General features: G+C 36.1%; 1 protein-coding gene across 2 annotated transcripts in view; it reads right to left on the reverse strand.

Moving 5' to 3' along the window:
* Positions 1–3881: 3881 nt before the first annotated feature.
* clvs2 (clavesin 2) overlaps positions 3882–21480 on the reverse strand; it is a 57499-nt gene continuing 39900 nt past the window's right edge. Inside the window, exons 3-6 of one of the 2 annotated variants that reach the window (XR_001481794.1) lie at positions 13878–13988; positions 11827–12059; positions 4869–5317; positions 3882–4733 (exon numbers count right to left, since the gene is read on the reverse strand). Coding sequence is in view for 1 of the 2 variants with exons in the window: in XM_015392995.1 (XP_015248481.1) it covers positions 5224–5317; positions 11827–12059; positions 13878–13988 (438 nt within the window). In the remaining variant the exon portion in view is untranslated. Of the gene's footprint in view, positions 5318–11826; positions 12060–13877; positions 13989–21480 lie in introns of both variants that reach the window. The other variant, XM_015392995.1, reaches the window with a different exon arrangement.

Raw genomic sequence — 21480 nt, forward strand, 5'->3', positions numbered from 1 at the left:
GTTCTATTCAGTTTGAAAAATTAAAAATGAGATTCAGAAGACGCAATTTTTTAAATGATTGATACAGTATAGAAGTCTAAACTTATCTCCTTATACCAGCTCTTTAATTTCTGTTCTTCTACATCAGCTGAAACCTTAGTGAGCCAGGAAGCCAACTAGTTCAAAAAACTGAGGATCTCCAAAACTGCTCCTTAAACCTAAATTACAGCCTGTATTTGACTACACCTAATTCAACCATTCTAGGTTTAATACTTTACTGATGCCCAAAGTAAAGGCGAGCCTATTGGCTGCTTCAGCTTTCAAGCACTTACACTTATTTTAGCTTAAAGGTAGAACCAGATTAGGATTCTTTATGGCCAAAATCATGACCCTAAATAACAAGTTTTTTTAAACTTTCAATAAAGAATTAAAAATATATAATTTGCACAGTTAGCTGAGAATAATTTGAAAACATTTCCTTCATAATATTCATAAATATGTTGGGAAACAAAGCAAAGTGTATGGAAGAACTATAAAACTTGTCTTTGCAAGCTCGTTAGAGATCCTCTATTCATTTCTTGTAACCAATTACTTGCTTAAAAAGACCAGGTAATACAGTATCATGTGTAATTTGTGTAAGTTGATACTGATGTTGGAAAGAGGATATTATAGGATCTAGATTTTTAAAATATAAAGGTAAAAAAAAAAAGAAAACATGGCCTGTTGGCTGATTTATTAATATTCCGTAACAGATAATTTATGCAGAACCATCAGAGACTTCAGAGTCCAATTATTAGTCATTTTAATGGGCTCGGCGCTCAGAGGGACAAACTGATCATATATTCAGTGGATGAATATTTTGACCATCCGTGTGGCTGATTATTATCTCCCTGATTTAAACCCAGATCAGAAACCACACGCTGCTTTAAGTGGGGTTGACATGTCAAGCACGCTGGTGTGATAGTTTAACATTCCAGCTGTCTGCTCTGGTTGCAGCCGGCCACCTGATGCTCCCTGCCCGCCGGCGGGCTCCTCTGTGATCCGCTCGGCTGCCCGTTTGCCAGCCCGATGCTGCTGTGCCGCTCGGCGGAGAGACAATTTTTCCCAGCCTGCTGTTAACATTCAGTCGTCGAAGCTTTGCACTTCATTCGCCTGCGGTGATTCACTGAGGCGGAAAAACTGTAACAGCCATTTATCAAACACTATCAGATGGGACCAGTTTCATTTGAATAAACTCCACAGGAAAGTCTGTCTATTATAAAAACACAATGTGAAACAAATGAGAAAAGTTTGTCCTGTTAAAGCTTCTATTTTATCTATGCAATATAAATGGAAATCATTATCTCACTAATTATTACATGTGTATTCTAAATATAAAATTTAACATAAACTCTAAGTACTTTAACTTTTTACAGAAAATACATTTCCAAACTGTTTGGAATATGTTTGACTTTTCTCTCATCCTGTTTACATAACTAAGAAAAGAACGCTCTATGAGATAAATAATATATTACTGTATATATCTATGACCAACTATAATAATACTGCAGAATGGGCAGCCTGTAGGTCTGCAAAGAACCTTAAAGAAAATGAATGTCAACAATAGAAACAGCCAAAATTAACTTGGATTTTAAAGGACATTTTGAATTTGTGCATCATGGGTTTGAGCAGCTTACTGCTGTCAAATGCTAACCAGATTTTACACTGGGAAATGTTCCATGTTAAAAAAAAACAAAAAATCATTGCGATTGATCAGTGGTTCTGCTCCAAGAGACTGATGCTGCTTTAGACACAAAGCTTCTAACTGGCTGGGAAAGCTGAGATCAGCTAAAACATGTGCCTGTTTCAGTAGAACTACAATCACTTCAGTTACTCATAAACTAAAACATTTGAAACATTTTAGAACCGTTCTCACTCTCAACTTACCAAACATTTCAGTTTTGTCATAATCCTCTTTTTGTGTTTCTTGATTAGACCGGATGTTCTGATGTATTTTAGGACGGAATCCCTCAAGCAGAAATGAATGCATTAAGACCAGGGATGATGTGGTAATGCAGAATCACATAATAAACTGTTTCAAATACTAAGAGCGTTTTGGCAGTGGTTATCAGAGCTGGAAAGATTTAGTCGCATGATAGCAATAAAGTGGATGGTACTTGGTTTATTGCTAAGTGGAAAAAATTCACTTGATAGAAAACATTATTAAATCCAAAATCACAGCCACCCAACCTAAAACTGAAATACATGTTGATTTTACTATATAATGACTTTGAAGTCTGGTTAAATGTAACGTCTAAAGCAGGTTGGATAGAAGGAGGGTAAAACTGCAGGGTCAACATAACTGAAAACTAAAGGAAAACATTTAAAAATGAGCACCCAGCTCCTGATATTACAGTTAGAAACCACCAATTAGGCTCAGTATTTGGGTTTAACGATGGACTCGGATCTGAACCTTCAGAGAATAATAAAGACTACCGTCTTTATGATTCGTCTTTTTCTATAATCTAAAGAACATCTCAAGGATTAAACTATTAACGTCTCAGCAGGACCTTAGACAACTAATTCATACGTTCACCTTTAACAGTGTCTTTAAAAGGCTGTCTAAAACATCGATCAGAAGGCTGTAGTTGATCCAGAAAGCTGCAGCATGCGTCTTCACTAATGATGAGAATGTGGAGCACATCTTCCAATTCTAAATTCATTCCACTGGCTCCCTGTGTCTTAAGGAGTGCTTCTATTTAGACTAAAAAAATCACCAAATGGCTTGACTCCAAAATACATTCCAGACTGGTTGTCAGTGTAGAAACCAGCCAGACCTCTCAGGTCTAATGGCTGAAATCTACAGTACTCTGCAAACCAAGAACCAAACATGAAGAAGCAGCTTTTTGTTCTTATTTTCCACTAATCTGGAACAGACTAACAGAAAGCTGTAAAAACGCTGAAACCTGAAGTTGCTCTAAAATCCTGATTAAAAACTTGCCTGTTTAAGTGGCTGTTTTGTAGTCTAACTATCTCAGATCATTAATTATTGTTATTTTATTTTAATCATTATATTATCATCTTAATCATCAGTTTATTGTCTTGAATTCTCATTGTTTTACTTCTATGTTTTTTTTTATGTACAGCATTTGAATTACCTTACGACTGAAATGCACTAGATAAATAAACTTGCGTTGCCAAGAGGTTAAAGAAAATTCAACATCACTTTTAGCGCTTAGCCAGAACCTGACAAGACCTCGGTTGAACGTGGCATCTCACTTCACCTTGTTTTATTTCACAGTATGTCTGAAAGAGACAACCTAAGTGCTAACACTGGATATTCATTAATTAAATGTCCAGGCATATCCTGTCTAATTATTGCACCTATTTCAACATCTCCTTTTATCCTAGAATCCATTGCAGACACCATGATATTTTATATAGACTTGATTTTGCAAGCCATATTTTTTACTTTCAGGCAACATTGTTCTCTACTTATATTTGACGTGATTGATTTATAAAAACAAGGAATCAAACTATTTTAGGAAATATCAACAATTATTGGAGTCCCTTGGTCTTTAGCAAAATAAATCTCTCAAAAATCTCTATATAACGTGAATGTTTATCAGCTGGCGCAGGAAATGTTAAAATGCACTAAAGCATTTGTTGCTCCTGAAAAGTTTCTGTTGCCAGAACTTCAGAAAAAAGAGTAGCTTAAAATGTAAATGACTCAAAGCAGACGCACCAAAGCATCGATTCATCAATAAAATCTAGAATTTGTTGCCTATCAGTCAGTCTACAGTTAACTGCTTGGCTCATATATAAATAATAGTGTCCCAAATAACTCCAAATTGATTTATAAATAAAACCCAAGGTTAATCAAGCATCATTGAGCGAATATTGTAAAAAGAAAAGTTGAGAGTGAGAACCGGCTGACATATTTGTACCATAAAGCTTTAAATCATCATTAAATACAGACATTTAAATAAAGTGGGTTTACATTGAATTCATAAAAGTAAAGGCAAACCTGATGTTTGTAAAATAGTTTAGGAATATATTAGCAGGACAACACTGGTTTCAAATTTTAAAACTAAAAGTGCTAAAAAGTATTTTTTTCTAGCTTCACTATAAAAATGAGCTTAAATGAATGCAAAAAATAAAAAACAGATTGCAGGCCTTATTACTGCAATATGTATATGGGGTTTTCTGCAAATGGGTAAACGATATGGTGCAGTCTATAACATCTATTTCTATAAATCTTACAGATTGAAAAAGCCTTTACTCTGAAGTGATAAGTATAACTGCTGCTACTCTGTGATCACTTTAGATTTCTAGGGGAATGGGGGGATAACATCACAGAAAAAGCGCAATTTTGTGCCACAAAATGTGCCACAAAGCAAAAGAACTTTGCTTTTATAAAATACTTTTTTTCTGGCTACCCATTAGATTCTGAAAATACAACTTCTATCCAACAAACACATATGAGCCTGCAGCTTTTTGGGCTTTCTAATGGCAGAGAAGAGCACTGTTTTCTGTGACATCTGGGTCAGATGGAGAGAAAATGGCTGAAGGGGGAAAAGCAAATGATTCAGAAAGCAAACTCGTTTGCTTTTCCAAAAGATAACTGGAGAAAGATGGACATTTTAGACATTATTGTTATTCAAAGATTCAAAACCTTACAAATACCAATACCTGTTTGCCAATTCAGGTTAAGGAAGATGGACAGGCTCATAGTTCTTTTCCTCTCCCCCTTCTTGTCCGTATAGAGTGTATTTCTTCATAAAGATATAAAAAAAAAAAAGACGGCTGCTTATAGAAGTGGAGGCCTGAAGCCCTCTTTGAAATATGCTTTGCAGTTTCCACACATTCGTCCTAATCTTGTAATACTCAACAACCGTGGGAACCGTTACCTTCACACATTCAGGGCTTCTCCACTGCTATCCTTTTCAAGATGAGTCTTCCCTGCTCCATTCTGGATTGTTTAAAGACTTTATATTTACAGTTTCTGGAATTGGCACTTGACATGTAACTACATAAATAAATAGAGTGTATAGAGAACCATCAGAAGGTCGTCGGTTTTCCTCCGGTTCCTGGAGGTGTCCCTGCTTGCATCTGTTTTCTGTAAAGTTCCAACAAAAGCAGCTGCACTTTTTTAAAAAGGAATGTCTTTGTGTAGGATGCGTGTTGATCCCAGTATGTGCACAGGTAAGTATTTAGGTTTGAAATATTGACTCATTTCTGCCTCTTCTCCATGATTATGTGGGTTTAGTCCAACGAGAGAAGTGGCTGCATGTTGTCTTCTTCGCTCTTCACTTTGTCCGGTCTCTTCAGGACTCCTGGTTCCACCACTGACTGAGACCTACAAGAACAAACAAGCAACATCGAAACATTTTAATAGAAAAATATCTTTTGATTATAAAAAGTTTAACAAATAAAATATGAAATATGCATTTTTACTTGAATGCACACAGCGGACTTCGTGAAAGAACTCTTGAAATACAGACTATGTAAGTTCGGAGTACACTGAAAAAAAAAGATCTAGAAATAAGTAAAAATGTCTTAAATTAAGTGTATTTACCCTTAATTTGAGTAGGTAAATGAGATAGTTTGCCAATGGAATCGGCATTTTTACTCTTAAAATAAGATAATGAGATAATATACACTTAAAATAGAAAAATGCAATTGTGTTTTCTTATTTTAAGTGTAAATTGTCTTGTTCCATTGGCAAAATGTCTCTTTTATCTCCTCAATCCAAGAAAAAATGCACTTATTTTAAGAAAAATTGTATTATCTAGATGTCAATTTTTTCCAGTGAAGATACACAGTTGTTGCCCAGGTAATGTGACCTGGAAGAATGTATCGCTTTATGTCCGTATTATCTTATATCGTCATGGAACTACAGTAAGGCTTTTGCTCTACTATTTCTCTGTCTGTTGGACTACTGGTCATAACTGAGACAAGAAAAAAGTTTAAAGCTTCTGAGGAGGCTGAAAAAGGAAAATGTGAAAGGGATACACTGCAAAAAATCTAAATCTAGATAAGTCATTTTTTCTTAAAATAAGTGCATTTGTTCTTGGATTGAGGGTGTAAAAGATACATTTTGCCAATGGAACAAGACAATTTACACTTAAAATAAGAAAACACAGTTGAATTCACTTATTTCAAGTGCATATTATCTAATTATCTTATTTTAAGACTAAAAATACTCATTCCATTGGCAAATTATCTAATTTACCTACTCAAATTAAGGGTGAATACACTTAATTTAAGAAATTTGTACTTATTTCTAGCTCGTTTTTGCAGTGTAGTATGCGAGGAAAAATAAGAGTCGATCTTGGAAAGGAGTTTGTTTGTTGCCGCAGGCTGGAAGAAGAAGCCAGATTTAAAACAAGTTTTATTTTTTCAACTTTATTATTAGATTGGTAAGTTAACACTTTCCTCCTAGTATACAGTTATATATCTTTGTTATTATTTTTAATGTTTAGTAGAAACCAAATACGGGCCCCCAGTGGCAAAAACTTCCACGGTGTGCCTTTAATCCCTTTACGCTGAAATTTGTAATATTATATCCAAAAGGTGAATGTTATTTTGTTTTTGCATTGAAGTAATACCTTTTCTGTTTTAGTTTTTTTCTGTTTTAGGCTAAAACTCCTCCAAGATTGGGTGCTGCTTCCTGGGTCTCTGTCCAATCAGCAATCATCTGCACAGTATTTAATGGCTGTGAAGCTGCACCTCAATCCTCTGGACCATTTGTCTGCCATATAAAGCCCTGTTGGTTGTGTGAGCTTGAATGCTTCCCTGCACATTTGTTCTTTTGTGACCATGTTCAGATTGCTTTGGTTTTTGTTGTTTAACCCCAGGTTTCTCTTGTTTATGTGCTTCTCAGGTTAGGTTATTTTTTTTAGGGCTCTTTATTTTGTTTTTACTGGAGCTAGCTAAGTTGTGTTTTATTTTTCTTTTAGGGTTGTTTTCTTTTATATGTTGGCCTGAGTTCTCCCTGAAGCTTTTACCAGTCTGAACAATTTTTGCTCCTTCTCTCACTGTCTAAATTTATGTTTGTCTCTTATACCCCCTAGACCCAGCCACTGTACGTATGAAGTGCAACCAAACTCCTTTAGATCTTCTCTAACCAGTAAATGCTGTAACTTTGATTTCAACTAGAAGGCAAATGCTCTTTGAAACATATGTAAACAATTTCATGAAGACTTAAAAAAGGAGCAAACAGGTGGGAACTTAAACTTTAGATGCTTAAAGTCGAGTTGTCTGGTAAAACAATATTCCAGGCTATGAACATCTCACAAAGCGCATTTTAATATGTTTAGGCAAAACTAGACACAGTGAATCAATACTATACTAGCTACCACGCATTGACGTCCGCCTAAACCTAAAAACCGGGTAAAAAAAAGCATAAAACAGAGAATCAGCCAAGAAACTCGTGATAATTCTGGAAGAGCTGCAGGGATGCATGTGTTGGCTGATATAAACCTCAGAAATCTGGCCTTTATGGAAATGTGCAAAGAAGAATTATATTGTTGAAATAAAGCTTTAAAACAGTGTGCAAAGTCAGTCCTAATGCTCTGATGCACTGCATGTTTTGGCATGTTTCCTGCTTAAACACAGCTAAACATTATTAGGGCTCATTTAGAAGGTCTCTTCAGATAATGTTGACGCACAAAAGAGGTGATTCAGCTGTTTGAATCTGATGTGTTGGAGCAGAGACAGATGGGAAACATGCAGCACACCAACCCTTTAGAACTGGAGTTAAACTCATCTGCATTAATAGTCTAAAGTTTCACAAAATTGTCATATCCTTCTTTATTTAGTATGTTTTGAGCCATCAGCCGCATCAAAATAAGCATGGTAGAAAAAGATGTAGCTTCTGCTACCATATATGCAGTGTAATAAAAACAGCAATAAGTGCATATTTGAGCGGCAATTCTGTTTTGTTTAGTCGACACTAAGTGTCCAATTAGCTCATGAAATTCTGCTGAGTGAATCTCTGATTCTATGGGTTCAGGCCTTTCATGTGTTGAACTAAACCTAGATTGCTTCCCCCTCTAAATGAAATCCTTTTGTCTCCAAATAAACTCCAGCTAATGATACAAAAAGTTTAAGCGCAACCACATTGAAGCTATTTTATGCAGAGAGTTTAGATCTGTGTAATTTCCTATATGTATTTGGTATTGTATAAAATATGGATATTATTTCTAGTCTTACTATGAACGGCATATCCCTTTATACAAAATAATTATGAGCTTAACATAGTTAGATAGAATTCAAAGCTGCAGAAAATTGAAGCAAACAGAAGATTATTTCTAACAATGCTGACTGATTATCTGATGGTTCATTACTGTCTAATTATTTAACTGTTAATGGCACCACTGTGAGGCCCCAGAATGGCAGCTTGTTGTCTCAGCTCAGGGTGGATTGTTTTCCATATCATGAAAACTTTTAAGGCGATTGAGTTGCTTTATTTCTAGTAATTATGAGATTTAGTGTAACAGTGAATTACATGAACCCATTCAAGCAATGGGTAAATACATAAAAGAAATCAAAGCTTGTGCTGAATTGAAACAAAAAGAAAGAAAGAATTTTTGGACCAAAGGAAGATCGTTGAAAAGTTTGCACAAAGCTCACATTAGAACAGCAATAGAAACTATAATAGAAACCATAAATCAGGTTCTAAATCCGGGTGTAGAGATGGACTCAGACCTGAACCTTCAGACACATAAAGACAGTATGAATATCAGCCTTCTATCTTCTAAAGAACATTTTTAAGATGGGATTAATGTCTCAGCAGGAGCTTTGTTGATCACTGCAGCGATGTTATCACAGGTCAGTCTTAAAAATGGATAAGAAAGCTGTGTGCTGCCCACATCCTCACTGAAAGTAAGTAAATTGAGCACATCAGTCCAGTTCTAAAGTTGTTACATTTGTTCCACGTATCACAGAGAATCGACTTTAAAAAATCGACTTTGGCTGCAAAATACATAACAGATTTGTGGATCAACCAGCCAGACATCTCAGTTCTTCTGGATGATAAAACATGGAGAAGGAGTTTTTCTTTCTTATTGTCTAATTTTAAATAAATTCACAGAAAACTGTTAAACTGCCAAAACCCCTGGATCCCTGGGGCCCAGGGCAGGATTCACTTCAGGGTGGCTGGCTGCCGGCGGAGACCGCGGACTCGTCCCCGCGGTTCCCCGGGGCGCCGTCATTGTGGTGGCTTGGGGACTTCCTCAGGGCTGTCTCTCCTCCTCCCTTGGTGGGGGTCGGATTTCCTGGGCTGGCCTCTCCTTGGTGCCTTCGCTCTCGGGGTCCCTTTGGGCGTCTGGGGCTTTGGGTCTCCCGGCACTGGACTCAGTGCTCTGGGGGGGCGCCCCTTCGGCTCTCCACAACCACTATTGAGCATTTTTACATGCACAAGTGCACTCTCACAAATAACTACAGGTGCTTGGTTCCAGGTACTCAGAGATTCATTTCCATACAGAAAGCCCACATTCTTATCTTCACAGAGTTTATGTCAGACTTAATAATACTACTTCAGCGATAGTTTAAAGGTTTTGCTTTATTGTATGTCTTGTACCATGGCTTTCGGTTGTGCTGTTCTTTTTGCATCTCGTTGCAGGTGATGAAGCAGACTGAAAATGTATTGTCTCCTTTCTATCTCCTCTTTTTTTTCATCTTTTCTCTTTTTTTACTTTTTCTATTTCTGATTTTCCTCTTCTGTTCTATTTACATTGCAGTGTGCATATAAACTGTAAAACTCCCGGCATAATCATAATAAAGCAATTTATATGCATGAAACAAGTGGAGCAATATGGCAATTGCCATACTGCTACAATTGTGAAAGTAAAATCTGTTGGGTTTTTTTTGGCATCAAGACAATTATTCTTATTGCCACATTGCCAAACAGGACACTGTTAAAAAAAAAGAAAAAAAGCCAAAACCCTTAGCTGATTTTATTCAAGATTAAAAATCTATTTGTTTATTGTGACCTTTGACTGAACTACTTAATTAAAATGTGAGTTTGTCGTTCAACTTTGTTCCATTTTGTGGTTAATAATTTTGTTATTTATTTGAATAGTTGTTTTATCTCTTTACTTATCCACTTTATTTTTAATTATTTATCTTTTTTCTATTAGTATTGTTATGCTACTGCAATGTAATTTATCTACTTGGAACTATCTTGCTACTGAAATGGGCTAAATGAATAAACATGGGGGGTAAAACTCAACCAGGCAAATTCTTTAATTCTTCTACTTTGGTGTGTATATATCTAACATCCACATGGAAGTTTGTGTTTTTGATGAGTCAAACATTTTTCAAAACAATTAACAAGGTAATAGGATTTTTTTTTTTTTTTATCTCTGCAGGCGATCCACCCTACAATCCAATTACCTCCTCTTTTCTTCCTTTTATATATGTTAGGTACACTATCCATCTTATTTGCTCCTTCTATTATTGAGGAAAGAAAGCTTATACTACATGCAACTGAAGGCAATCAAACCAGCACTTTCCCACTATTTTTGGGTCATGTCACAGTCACAGTGAAAGATGCAGAATGGATTTAGAGAAAAAGTATTTCCACTCACGCAGTGAGCTGCAGGTCTTGACAGATTACTAGAAACAAGGATCCCCCATACCGTCTGTTACATCCCTATCACCATCTTTCTATAAATAAGTCATGTGGGAGGCCCCTTATTTTTGTTTTTTTTTATTTTTCCATAACTTTGTCCTCACTTTTCAGCAGGTGGTATTCTTTCTTTATCTTTACATAAACCGACCTGAAGGTTGCAAATAGTTTGAGTCTTTCATACTACAATTATACTTGTTGTGGAACAAATTCACAGAAAAAATTAAGGGTTTTTACCCACTAAATGCATGCATAGGGCGTGTTTGATTTCAGAGGCTGCATTCTCCAAGGATTTGGTCTATCTGGACTTTATTACCTGTCAAATTTTTTATTATTTTTTTTATTCTTATTTTTATTTTGTTTTTTCATTGTGAGTGTTACATGTACACTTGCACATTAATCCTTATTTATCTTAATGCACCTTTTTCCTCCCTGTTTGCACCTTTTTTAATTACTAAGCCAATATGTGACCAGTGAATTTCTCCGCTGTGAGATCAATAAAGCTGATCTAATCTAATCTAATCTAATTTTGGACTCAATAACCATTTAAAAAGATGATTTTTATTAATTTCTTCCAGAACTATTCACATACTAGTACTATTTTAAACTGAACTTACAATATTCTCCACTGTTCAGTGCATTTTACCTATTTCCTCTGAGCCGCTGAGGTGCTGGTTTGCTTGGATTTGTTATGAATAACAGGAAACTCAAAGCTACATAGGATACACAAAACGGGCAAAAAGAAGGATGCATTTGTCAGCCGCATAATGAGGAGTCTTCCAATCGGAACGGGCTTCGGAGCTACGCTATGATATGATCGGCCCTCGGAGGACGCAGACACTGAATTCAAACTCAGTGATAATGTTTTTTGAATGTTGGCAAATGGTATCACACCAATGAGGAGCCCCTTGCTAGAACTGCGCACAAACCATTTGTCTGCTAATATTAAGCATAAAGAAATATCTAAAAGCTCAATGTCAACAAGTGGGTTATGAAAAAAAGAAAAGTACCGTAATCAAATATTGAATCTGAAATTGAGCCAAAATATTTATGCTGATAACTGGGGAGTTTTTTTTTTAAACAAAGATGTGTCAATTACACCTTACAGCTGTTTAAGACCAACTAACCTGAAAGTTGTTTAAGTATTCCAGCCACAGGTGTTTGCTATTTGATTCAGTAGAAAATCATAAACACAGATCCAGATGTGGAGGTGTTTAACTAAATAATCTGACCTCTTCATGGTTTTCGGGGACATGTTTTTCTCGAGGTCTCTCTCCAGGTCTTGCACCGATAGGGTGTAGGACTCCGGGCAGTAATCCGTCTCCTCGTCGTAGGCATGGTCCAGCAGCGTACGCGCCCATGTCCCCATATCATATGGAGGCATCATCCCACCAAGCTCTGATGGCAGGATCTCTGGGTGGATGAGCTGGTGGAGGCTGTTCAGGTTGTTACCGTGCATAAAGATCTGCAAATAGACATGAATTGTATAAATGTAATATATAATGCTAAAAGTAAAGAGCTATCAAACATTTTTTTTATTTTTTGCACATCTCTGGTTTTGCTGCTGATTTTCACATAACCATTACTTTAAAAATGTACACAGCTGTTAATTGATGATTCATTCTCCAGGTACAAAGTATTTGTATTGTAAAAACACTGTACAGTACAATACATTATTTGTTTTATTTTCCTATCTGTTATGTTTATGCTCTTTTCTAAGGTGCACATTGTATGACCACTTCTACCATAACCTTTGCTGCTGTAAACACCACAATTTCCCCATTGTGGAACAATAAAGGGATTTTCTATTCTATTCTATTCTATTCTATTCTATTCTATTCTATTCTATTCTATTCTATTCTATTCTATTCAAACAAAATACTTTCTTAAGAGACAGGGTGGGTGTAATTACATTAATTATCTAAAATTCAAAGTCTTACATGCTTCAAAAAACATGAAATGAAAAAAATCTGAAATACTTCTGGTGTTATGGACAATAGGAAGGTGAAGGGATATAATATAACAAGTTTCACTTCTTCATATCCCTTTTCAGAAATAAGCACGTTATAACATTTGCCTCTTAATTGTTTATTTTTTATTAATTTCTTTTATTTACTGATTTGTCTGATATAAGGTTTTCATTCATTCAATTAAAAACCAGAATAGGAGCGACTATTTTGCTGAGCTGTTCTTTTAGATAGAATTGTTTCAAGTCTGCTTTTGATCTTTTAATCATTCATTTCCCCAAGAGCTAATGTGGTTGGTCCTACACATTTTATGATGTAGCAGGAGGACATAGTAGTGGGACAGTATAGTGTTTAAATGTACATTTTCAGTGACCTGATTTAAATTAAGGGTTACTGTATGATGGATGCAAAATATTTATCAAATGTAAGTGTTCAGATCTGGACTTTGGGCCATTTCAAACACTTGTTTTCCTTTCCAGCCATTCGGTTTCAGATTAGCTGGATCGTTACCTTTTTGATGACCCAATTTGATCCAAGCTGTTAACATTATGGTCAAACATATCTGCTTTAGTCTAATCTCTCAAGAGAACTTTTTTCCAAAAGCCCTATCAGCTGATTTAAATGCAACTTTGCAAACCTTATTCTCGCTGCAATATTCTTGTTTAGGAGGAGAAACCTTCTATGAACTATACTTAAAAGCAACCAATATTAGTTAGGTGTTTATTTGGTGTACTTTCATGACGTTTAACATATAACATCCCAATTATTGCTGGTTAAATCAAAGCTGGAGCTTTTGTTGTTTTGTTTTTTTCTAACCTTGAGGAAAATGTTCAGATATTTCTGCTCGTGGGGAAATTAACAGCAGTCTTAAATATTTTCATCTTCTCAATAGTTTATTTCACAACATTTTTGTGCCCTTTGAAATATTTGGAAATGGACCTTTGCCTCTTCCAACAGGTTGTTAATAATTGTTTCTCTAAGCTCGTTCATCACAGCATAGTGGAAACACATAAAGGCCTACAACAGGGAGGCGAACTGATAAATCACACTCAGTAGTTAGGATGAGTTTATTGCATGCATCTGGTTTGCAGCACCTGAGTTCTAGTGTTCATAATAACTTGTAAAACTTGGCTGTCACCTGTTTGATAATGAGTTTGGAAAATGTTGTGAATTCAGGACCAGACTTTGATGCTGTGAATTGAAAAAGACTTCCCTTTCAAAATTATCATCCTTTTATTCCAGATAAGTACTGTAGATTCTTCTTAAAGAAAAAAACATAAAAAATCTTCTCAGATTTTTTAAAATCTTTAGCTTACCCTTTTCCTGGTTTTGTCCTTGAGAAATGGTCGAATGACAGTGTAGAGTGCATGGATGTACCAGGGCTGGTTCACAAAGTGGATCCCTCCAAATCTTGCAGGAAAACTGTCCTGTTGGGAGCAGAAAAAATAAACACAACTTGATATGGTTGCTGAGGATAATCTTTTCAAGAAAATAACAATTACAGATTTGGTGACCCATTTGATCTTATCTATTGTGTTTCGCAGTTTTCTCATAGAAAGACTTGATTGTGCTTGATGATGGGTTAAATGAGATTCTTGTTTGTTCATGTTAATGACAAGTCCTTTTCAAAATCCAGGGTTACTTGTGGAGCACCACAGGGTTTAGTGCTTGGACCAATGATTTATTTGTCAAAATAGTATTCCTGTATATAAACCTATTTTAATCTTTGGCCTCTGGTTGCATGTAAACAGATCAAAAGAAACCAAAAGGAAAGCAATAAAAAAAAGCACAAATATTTATCTAAAAAATGCTCTAAAACTTAATTTCAAATGTGTGATATGGTTTGTTTTACTTGAGTCAATTATGTAAGACAAGAATATATACAGTATCAAGAATAATACTGTATAAACTCAGAACAAAGATTCCCTCTTCATAAAATGCTTCATGAAATAGCTGCTACTTGGCATTAATGAGGGAAAAATGGAAGAATATTTAATTAGCATTGCACTTCTGAAGTGATCTCTACCAGTTTTAGTCTGTGAGGCAGACACTCTGTCTACTTTTCAGGTCAGGCAAACTTTCCTTTTTGATAAAGCTTACAGTTAGAAAGGCTCAGGTTATCCTGAGCTATCTCTATAGTTATGCTGCTATAGGCTTAGACCGCTGGAGGACATAGGGACCCCCATTTCATCATTCTGCTTGGTTCTATCTCTATTCTCCCACTCTGCAGAATCTGTTAGTTCAATCTCTAACATTATGCTGTCTCTGCTTTTTTTTTTATAGTAGCTTCGCCTCGTCTGTTCCTGTTTGGCTGTGACTCCATCCTGGACAGAAATATCAGCTTTGCTGCTGCCATAAACACCTTTGTTTATAGATGTTGGAGATCGGCCTGTTGTTCAGTGTAGACCTGTTTCTCTGACTGTGACTGGCTGGATGCGTTCTCTTCATCCTCTGACGTGGGAGCTGCCTCGGAGGCTATCTGTCTGGCTGTGTGTTTCCAGAGATACAGCTGCTTTTTGTATCTCTGCTTCCGTCTCCTTGAACCCCAGTCGGCCTCGGCAGATGGCCGCTCACACTGAGCCTGGTTCTGCTGGAGGTTTCTTCCTGTTAAAAGGGAGTTTTTCCTTTCCACTGTCGCTACAAGCATGCTTAGTGTGAGGGATTGCATTCGAGTCAATGAGTCGATGCAATCAACTGGTTTTCCTTAGATAGAAAACTTGAAAAAAATGTTTTACTGTATGATCTGGTGAACTGTAAAGTGCCTTGAGATGACTTGTGTTGTAAATTGGCGCTATAGAAATAAAATGAATTTAATTAAATTAACCCCAAAAAGAAGAAAAATCTCTACATTTAATTAAATCATAAAAGTACTTTTCTCAAGTTTCATGAATATAATCAACTATGCAACAGGCCAGTCTAAATCACAATGATTTAAACTCATCCAATATAGAAAACATTGAGATCCTGTTAACACAAAATTACCTCAGCGAGTTTCCTGTCCCTTTTCATTAGATTACTTTTGCAAATGGTCTTTAATCGCATATTAAGTAGGAAATGGTTCAGTCTATTTTAGAGGCACCGCAGCACAAGACCGGTGGGAAATGAGTCCATGTTCATGCAGGTTGGCGTGCAGCATCTGAGTCCAGTGCTGCAGTGTTTTCTAGAAGGCTGGACACAATTATGATGATTACAGTCCTCTTTCATGTGTCTGAGTCATAATTTGGCTGTGGTTCAACAGTACAGCGAGATAACATTCTGACCAAAGTGGTTGCTGATGAAAATTGCTTTGAGCAGACTTTATCTAAAAAAAAAAAAAGTGTGGAGGGGGGGCATAATTTGGCACTATGTGGAAGAGAAGGAGAAAGTAAAAGTGTCTGAGGTCAGCTCAGGTCCACGCATTAGGATGTTATCAAAATGATCCAGCATGGTTGAAGACCCAGTAAGAGTATTTTGCTTCAGTAGCTGTTTTCTATAAATATATAGAGAGCCTTTCTATTGAGAGTCCTTTCATTTAAGTTAAATAAATACTGTTAATAATAAATTATTAATAGATATTTAAACAAATAGATAAATTGTACCCATTAAAGACATATATATATAAAACAGCATTTTTTTTTTTCTAAAGATGCACCTGTTTTGCATTTTAGTCATGATCCACATCATAATCCGGATGCAGGAATTTGTAAAGGATTCTTTTACATTATTTGGTGGAACAAGCAGTTCCTCCCTGAACCAGAGGATGGCAGCATCGATCATTGACAGCTTCAACATCTGACTCAAAAAGTCCAGAAGTATTATACTAAGACTATTGTACTATTATATTTTATATCTGGAGTTTTGGCATTGTGGTTAGAGCAGTGTGCTTGTGCTCTGAGAAGTTTGCAAGTACCAGGGACAAACTCCACTGCTCCCCAAGGGGATGGGTCAAAATGCAGAGAGTCAATTTCCCAATTGTGGGACAATAAAGGGATTTACATTACTATTTTATTACATATAAATAAATAATATAGATATTATGTATATCCATTTTTTGTATTTATAAATATATCTATTTGTGATTAAAAAACTCTCCTTATGAGTCATATGCAAAATGTCAAAAACGTCATCTTTACATTTGGTTTCATGTTAAGATTAAAAACTGTCTAGTAAATAAAAAAATCTACAGAAAATGATTCCAAAAAAGAGTCACATTTTTACCCTAAAATCTTGCAAACTGTTAAAAATTATTCCACATAACTCAGTATTAAGTCTGCCCCGAATGTTCAACTTTAATTTTAACTTTTTCTTTCCACAATCATCTTAGAGGAATAATCCAACACTGAGGGAATGATACCTTTTCATATTAGCTTTCATTGCATTTAGTTCAAAATCAAAGTTTAACTAACAAAGCATCTTAGAGACGTGTATTTAAAATAATATTTAAAATAGCGTTTCTAATCCTCCCGTGCTTGTTTTTTTTTGTTATGAAAATTGAAAACAAGCTTTTTATTGATCAAAATGACCTTAATCAAAAGCTAAAGCATGTTTTAATGTATATATAAAGATTATAAATGGAATATACTATTGAACTATTGAACACTATTGAGCCACATTGAATAAAAAAACTATTTTATCAATCATTTAGTACCTTTTACATTTGAATATGAGAGGACTTTGGACTCCTCTGTGTCTCAACCTTTGGTCTGCCCTTTGCATGGCAGCCATGTTCACTTTGATGAAGTAACTGGCTGCATTATGCATGAGCACCTGAAAATGGAATATGAGCTGTGAGGTCCTGAGAAGAGGATCAAGAGTATGAACAGGAGCTTAGGGATGGCATACTTTCCTGCATATCACTTCTGAAGAAAAATAAGAAAGGCTGGATTTGTAAACATTAAAGGTGAAGGACAATTCTCTCTGCCGAAGAACAAATTTCCATACCACAGAAACCCTCATTATTTTTAATCCAAAACTAAAACTCATATATTCATTTTTCTTATAGTCTTGCCTTTATGTAAACAACTTGCCTGCATTGATTTCTTAGCATCAATTATAATCACAAATCTGAATGTAAATTGGAATCTCTGTATAAACTAAACTAAAAACAAGAAATGTGAGATCGCATTGCAACATAAAAGACTGAAAAATAGTGAAGAAGTTATCTTTCAGGTCATAGTGTAGATTAGCCGTAGGCTCAGAATGACTTTGTAAGAATTTTAGTTGGATTGTACTGTTCAGCATCCCATTAAAAGTGCTGGTCTCAAAAACACTGGAGCAAAAAAGAGAATATCATCAAGGTTGACAGAGAAAACATGTGGAAGATGGTTCTCTGGTCTATTTTGGCCTTAATGCGAAATGTTTCAAGTGTTACGTTCACCAGGCTTGTTTGGTGGGGGTAACATTAAAGGAGACCACAAAAGGATTTTCTTTAAACTGAAAATTGAATTTATTAAATTATACTAAAGAAACAAAACCTGGAAAAGGGATAAATAAAATGGGGAATAGAAAATGGCTTACTGCAAAACCAATAACTAAACAGAAATAAGCAAATGCAACCAAACCTATCAAAACCCAACCATAGGACAGGATAAAAACCAAACCAAACCAAACAGGTTTCTGAGGAGGTAAGAGGGAGAAGCCTCCTGTCTGCTGCTTGCATGACAGCTTTTAAAGTAGACAAGCACCAATTAGGGCAAAACAGATCACCTGCAGAAGGCCTGCATCCAGAACCCTGCAAAGAAAGGGGAGAAAACCACTGCAGCCGTAACAGAAGGAAATGTAACTTTGCAAATCAGCCTAAACGCACCAGCCTTAAGGACTGGTTATCCTCCCGCAGCAGTGTGTCTCAGTGAGCTTGTTGCAGATATTTTTGATTTATGCCCAATACTGAAGCGTGGTTAATCCACACCACAATGCAAGAGGGACAATCACGAACTAACTGTGGGTTTAAATACAGCCAAGGAGGTGAGAAAGTGGAAAAACGAAAGGGGCAACTTTTCAAGCTGTTCCATCTTCACCAGTCATTTTCCACAATGGCGGTCATACAAAAAAAAAACAAGCCGGTAAGGTACCAAACAAGAAATACACATAGAGTAGAGCGGATGTAGATTTGACCAATCAGAGGCCTACTGTCTGCGGTCAACAACAATTTTGGAGAGTGTCTGTGGAAGAGGAGGGGACACATTTGCATTCACTGCGACACACATGCAGACAACCTGGTTTCTGAGTATAAATCAGCCTTTAGAGTGAACATTGAAGGTGGCAGAGCCAGATCTATGCCTATATGGCCATGGGGTGGCCATATAGGCATAGATCTTGCAATTGAGGTAGTGAAGACTGACTAGATTTTCATAAAGCCTTGCAAATTAATCTGCAAACATCTAAATTATCTAAGTCAGTTATTGTTCTGCATCATATTTACATTTAACTGGCGATCTGTCCAGGGTGTAACCCACCTCTCGCCCATAGACAGCTGGAGATCGGCACCAGCACCCCTCGCGATCCTGCTTGGGATAAGCGTGATGGAAAATGAATGTATGAATATTTACATTTAATGGGCTGAGCAGTGGTTCATTATCTCCAATTTTACAGACGACTATTTGATGTCTGTAGAAACTCATAACTTTCTCCTTCTTCAACATAAAGCAGACCATTTGCTCTTAACTTATCTTATTTAACATTGCTTCATTGATGTAAATATTGAAATTACTGTAATTTTATTGTCATTTTAATGTCAACTGAAAAATCTAATTATTTAGGACGCTCCATCAGAGAGCACCACTGCTGCCACCGTCTGGTTTACTGCTTGTTCCAGAGGGGGTCTAGTATGAACAACAAATCACGTGCACTGCAAAAAATTTAAATCTAAATAACTAATTTTTTCTTAAAATAAGTAATTTTTTTCTTGAATTGAGGAGGTAAGTGAGACACTTTGCCAATGCAACAAGAAAATTTAAATTTAAAATAAGAAAAAATAACTGCATTGTCTTGTTTCAAATGCATTGATCTAATTTTCAATGCAAATGATCTAATTATCTTGTTCTAAGAGTAAAAATACTCATTCCATTAGCAAACGATCTTATTTACCTGCTCAAATTAAGAGTAAATTCCCTTAATTTAAGAATTTGTTTACTTATTTCTAGATGTTTTTGCAGTGAATTGGACCACACTGGAAAAACGATCTAGAAATAAGTAAAAATTTCTTATATTAAGCGTATTTACCCTTAAAATAAGTAGGTAAATGCAATAGTTTGCCAATGGAATGAGTATTTATACTCATAAATTAACATAATTATATAACATGCACTTGAAATAAGACAATGTAGTTGTTTTTTCCTTATTTTAAATATAAATTGTCTTGTTCCATTGGCAAAATGTTTCTTTTACCTCCTCAAATCCAAGAGCAAATGCACTTATTTTAAGAAAAAAAAGGACTTATCTAGATTTCTATTTTTCCCAGTGCAGACCATTGGTTGACCACAGTAGACCCAGTAACATACCCAGATGTGTGAAGTTGGGACAACGGGAAAGATTCAGAGGTTGTGAATACTTTTAAAACGCACTGAAGAGAGAAACATCACCAATAAAGTTCTTTAAGCTTTTATTTTACAAGAAAGTGAAAATAATCTAATGCCTGAAATCAAAAAGAAAAAAGCTAAACAATAAAAAAATACCATGATACAGTTTAAACAATAAAACAGAATTAAACTACTAAAAATATCAGCAGAATTGTACTTTTTCTCATCTCAGATGGGATTGAAATCTACATATTGCCTTTGAACTTGTTGACGAATAAGGAGCTTAAATGTTTGGTAAGTAGGAGCTGCCAATTCCAGACCACCAAGTCAGAACCACTTCAGTGCTTCCTTTGATGTCGGCCCACCGCCAGGCAAAAGTGGATCCTAAGGGAATGAGAACGTGGGGAGGATTTCTTCTTAGATTCCTGCTGTATGTCACTGCCGATTATGTCACACTTTCAGCAAATATACTAAATGATAGAAGATGGACTGGAGACTGTTTACAAATACTGGGCAGCCTGTTGATCTGTTCCTTTTCACATTTACATTTTGTGATGCTGACTCATCTCTCCTCCTCTCCCCTGGAGCCTGTGGCTTCACTCAGGAAGATAAACACATTAGACATGATTTACTCCCCAAAGCCTGACTTAGTTTTAAAGAAATACACCTACCCACTTCCTGCTTCATGTCATACATCACTCTGATGGATTTGTCTGCAAATCCAACCCCCGGCCACAACCACCTTGTTAAATCAGTAAATCTTACAGACTTCCTTCTTCTCCTTCAGTGACAATTACAGTAAAGATTTGCATTGTATTGCAGACCATAAACGGATGGATTAGCCTTTAATACTTTTGCCAAACTGTAATCATTAGGGTTGGTGTCTTGCAGCATTAAGATGTGTCTCTTCTTTGGCACACATGAATGAAATGATGATGTCACTCGCAGGACTCTGTAAATCTGGATCGTTTGGTGAGGAGGTAATTCAGGGATTCATTCAGGTGTGTTTGACAGAGGACACGTTGAAGAGCTGCAGGACATCAGCCCTTCAGGACTGGAGTTGGACATAAAGGATCTGTTTACCAACCCTACAGTGAACTCAGGAAACTAGTTTAAGTTAATCAAAGTTTTAATACTTCATGTTTTATCCTACTTGAAGTAGAATAAAGAAGTAGTTAAAGATGGGTACTTTGATTAGAAAGGGTGTATATGGTAGAGGTAGCAGCAATATGCATGTAGACAAAGGCCTGATAATGAATGGTGACCTGCTAAAAATACATACATTCACCGGCCACTTTATTAGGTACCCCATGCTAGTAACGGGTTGGACCCCCTTTGCCTTCAGAACTGCCTCAATTCTTCGCGGCATAGATTCAACAAGGTGCTGGAAGCATTCCTCAGGGAGTTTGGTCCATATTGACAT

The sequence above is a fragment of the Cyprinodon variegatus genome, unplaced genomic scaffold (assembly GCF_000732505.1).
Source record: "Cyprinodon variegatus isolate N-32 unplaced genomic scaffold, C_variegatus-1.0 Scaffold619, whole genome shotgun sequence".
NCBI lineage: Eukaryota > Metazoa > Chordata > Actinopteri > Cyprinodontiformes > Cyprinodontidae > Cyprinodon > Cyprinodon variegatus.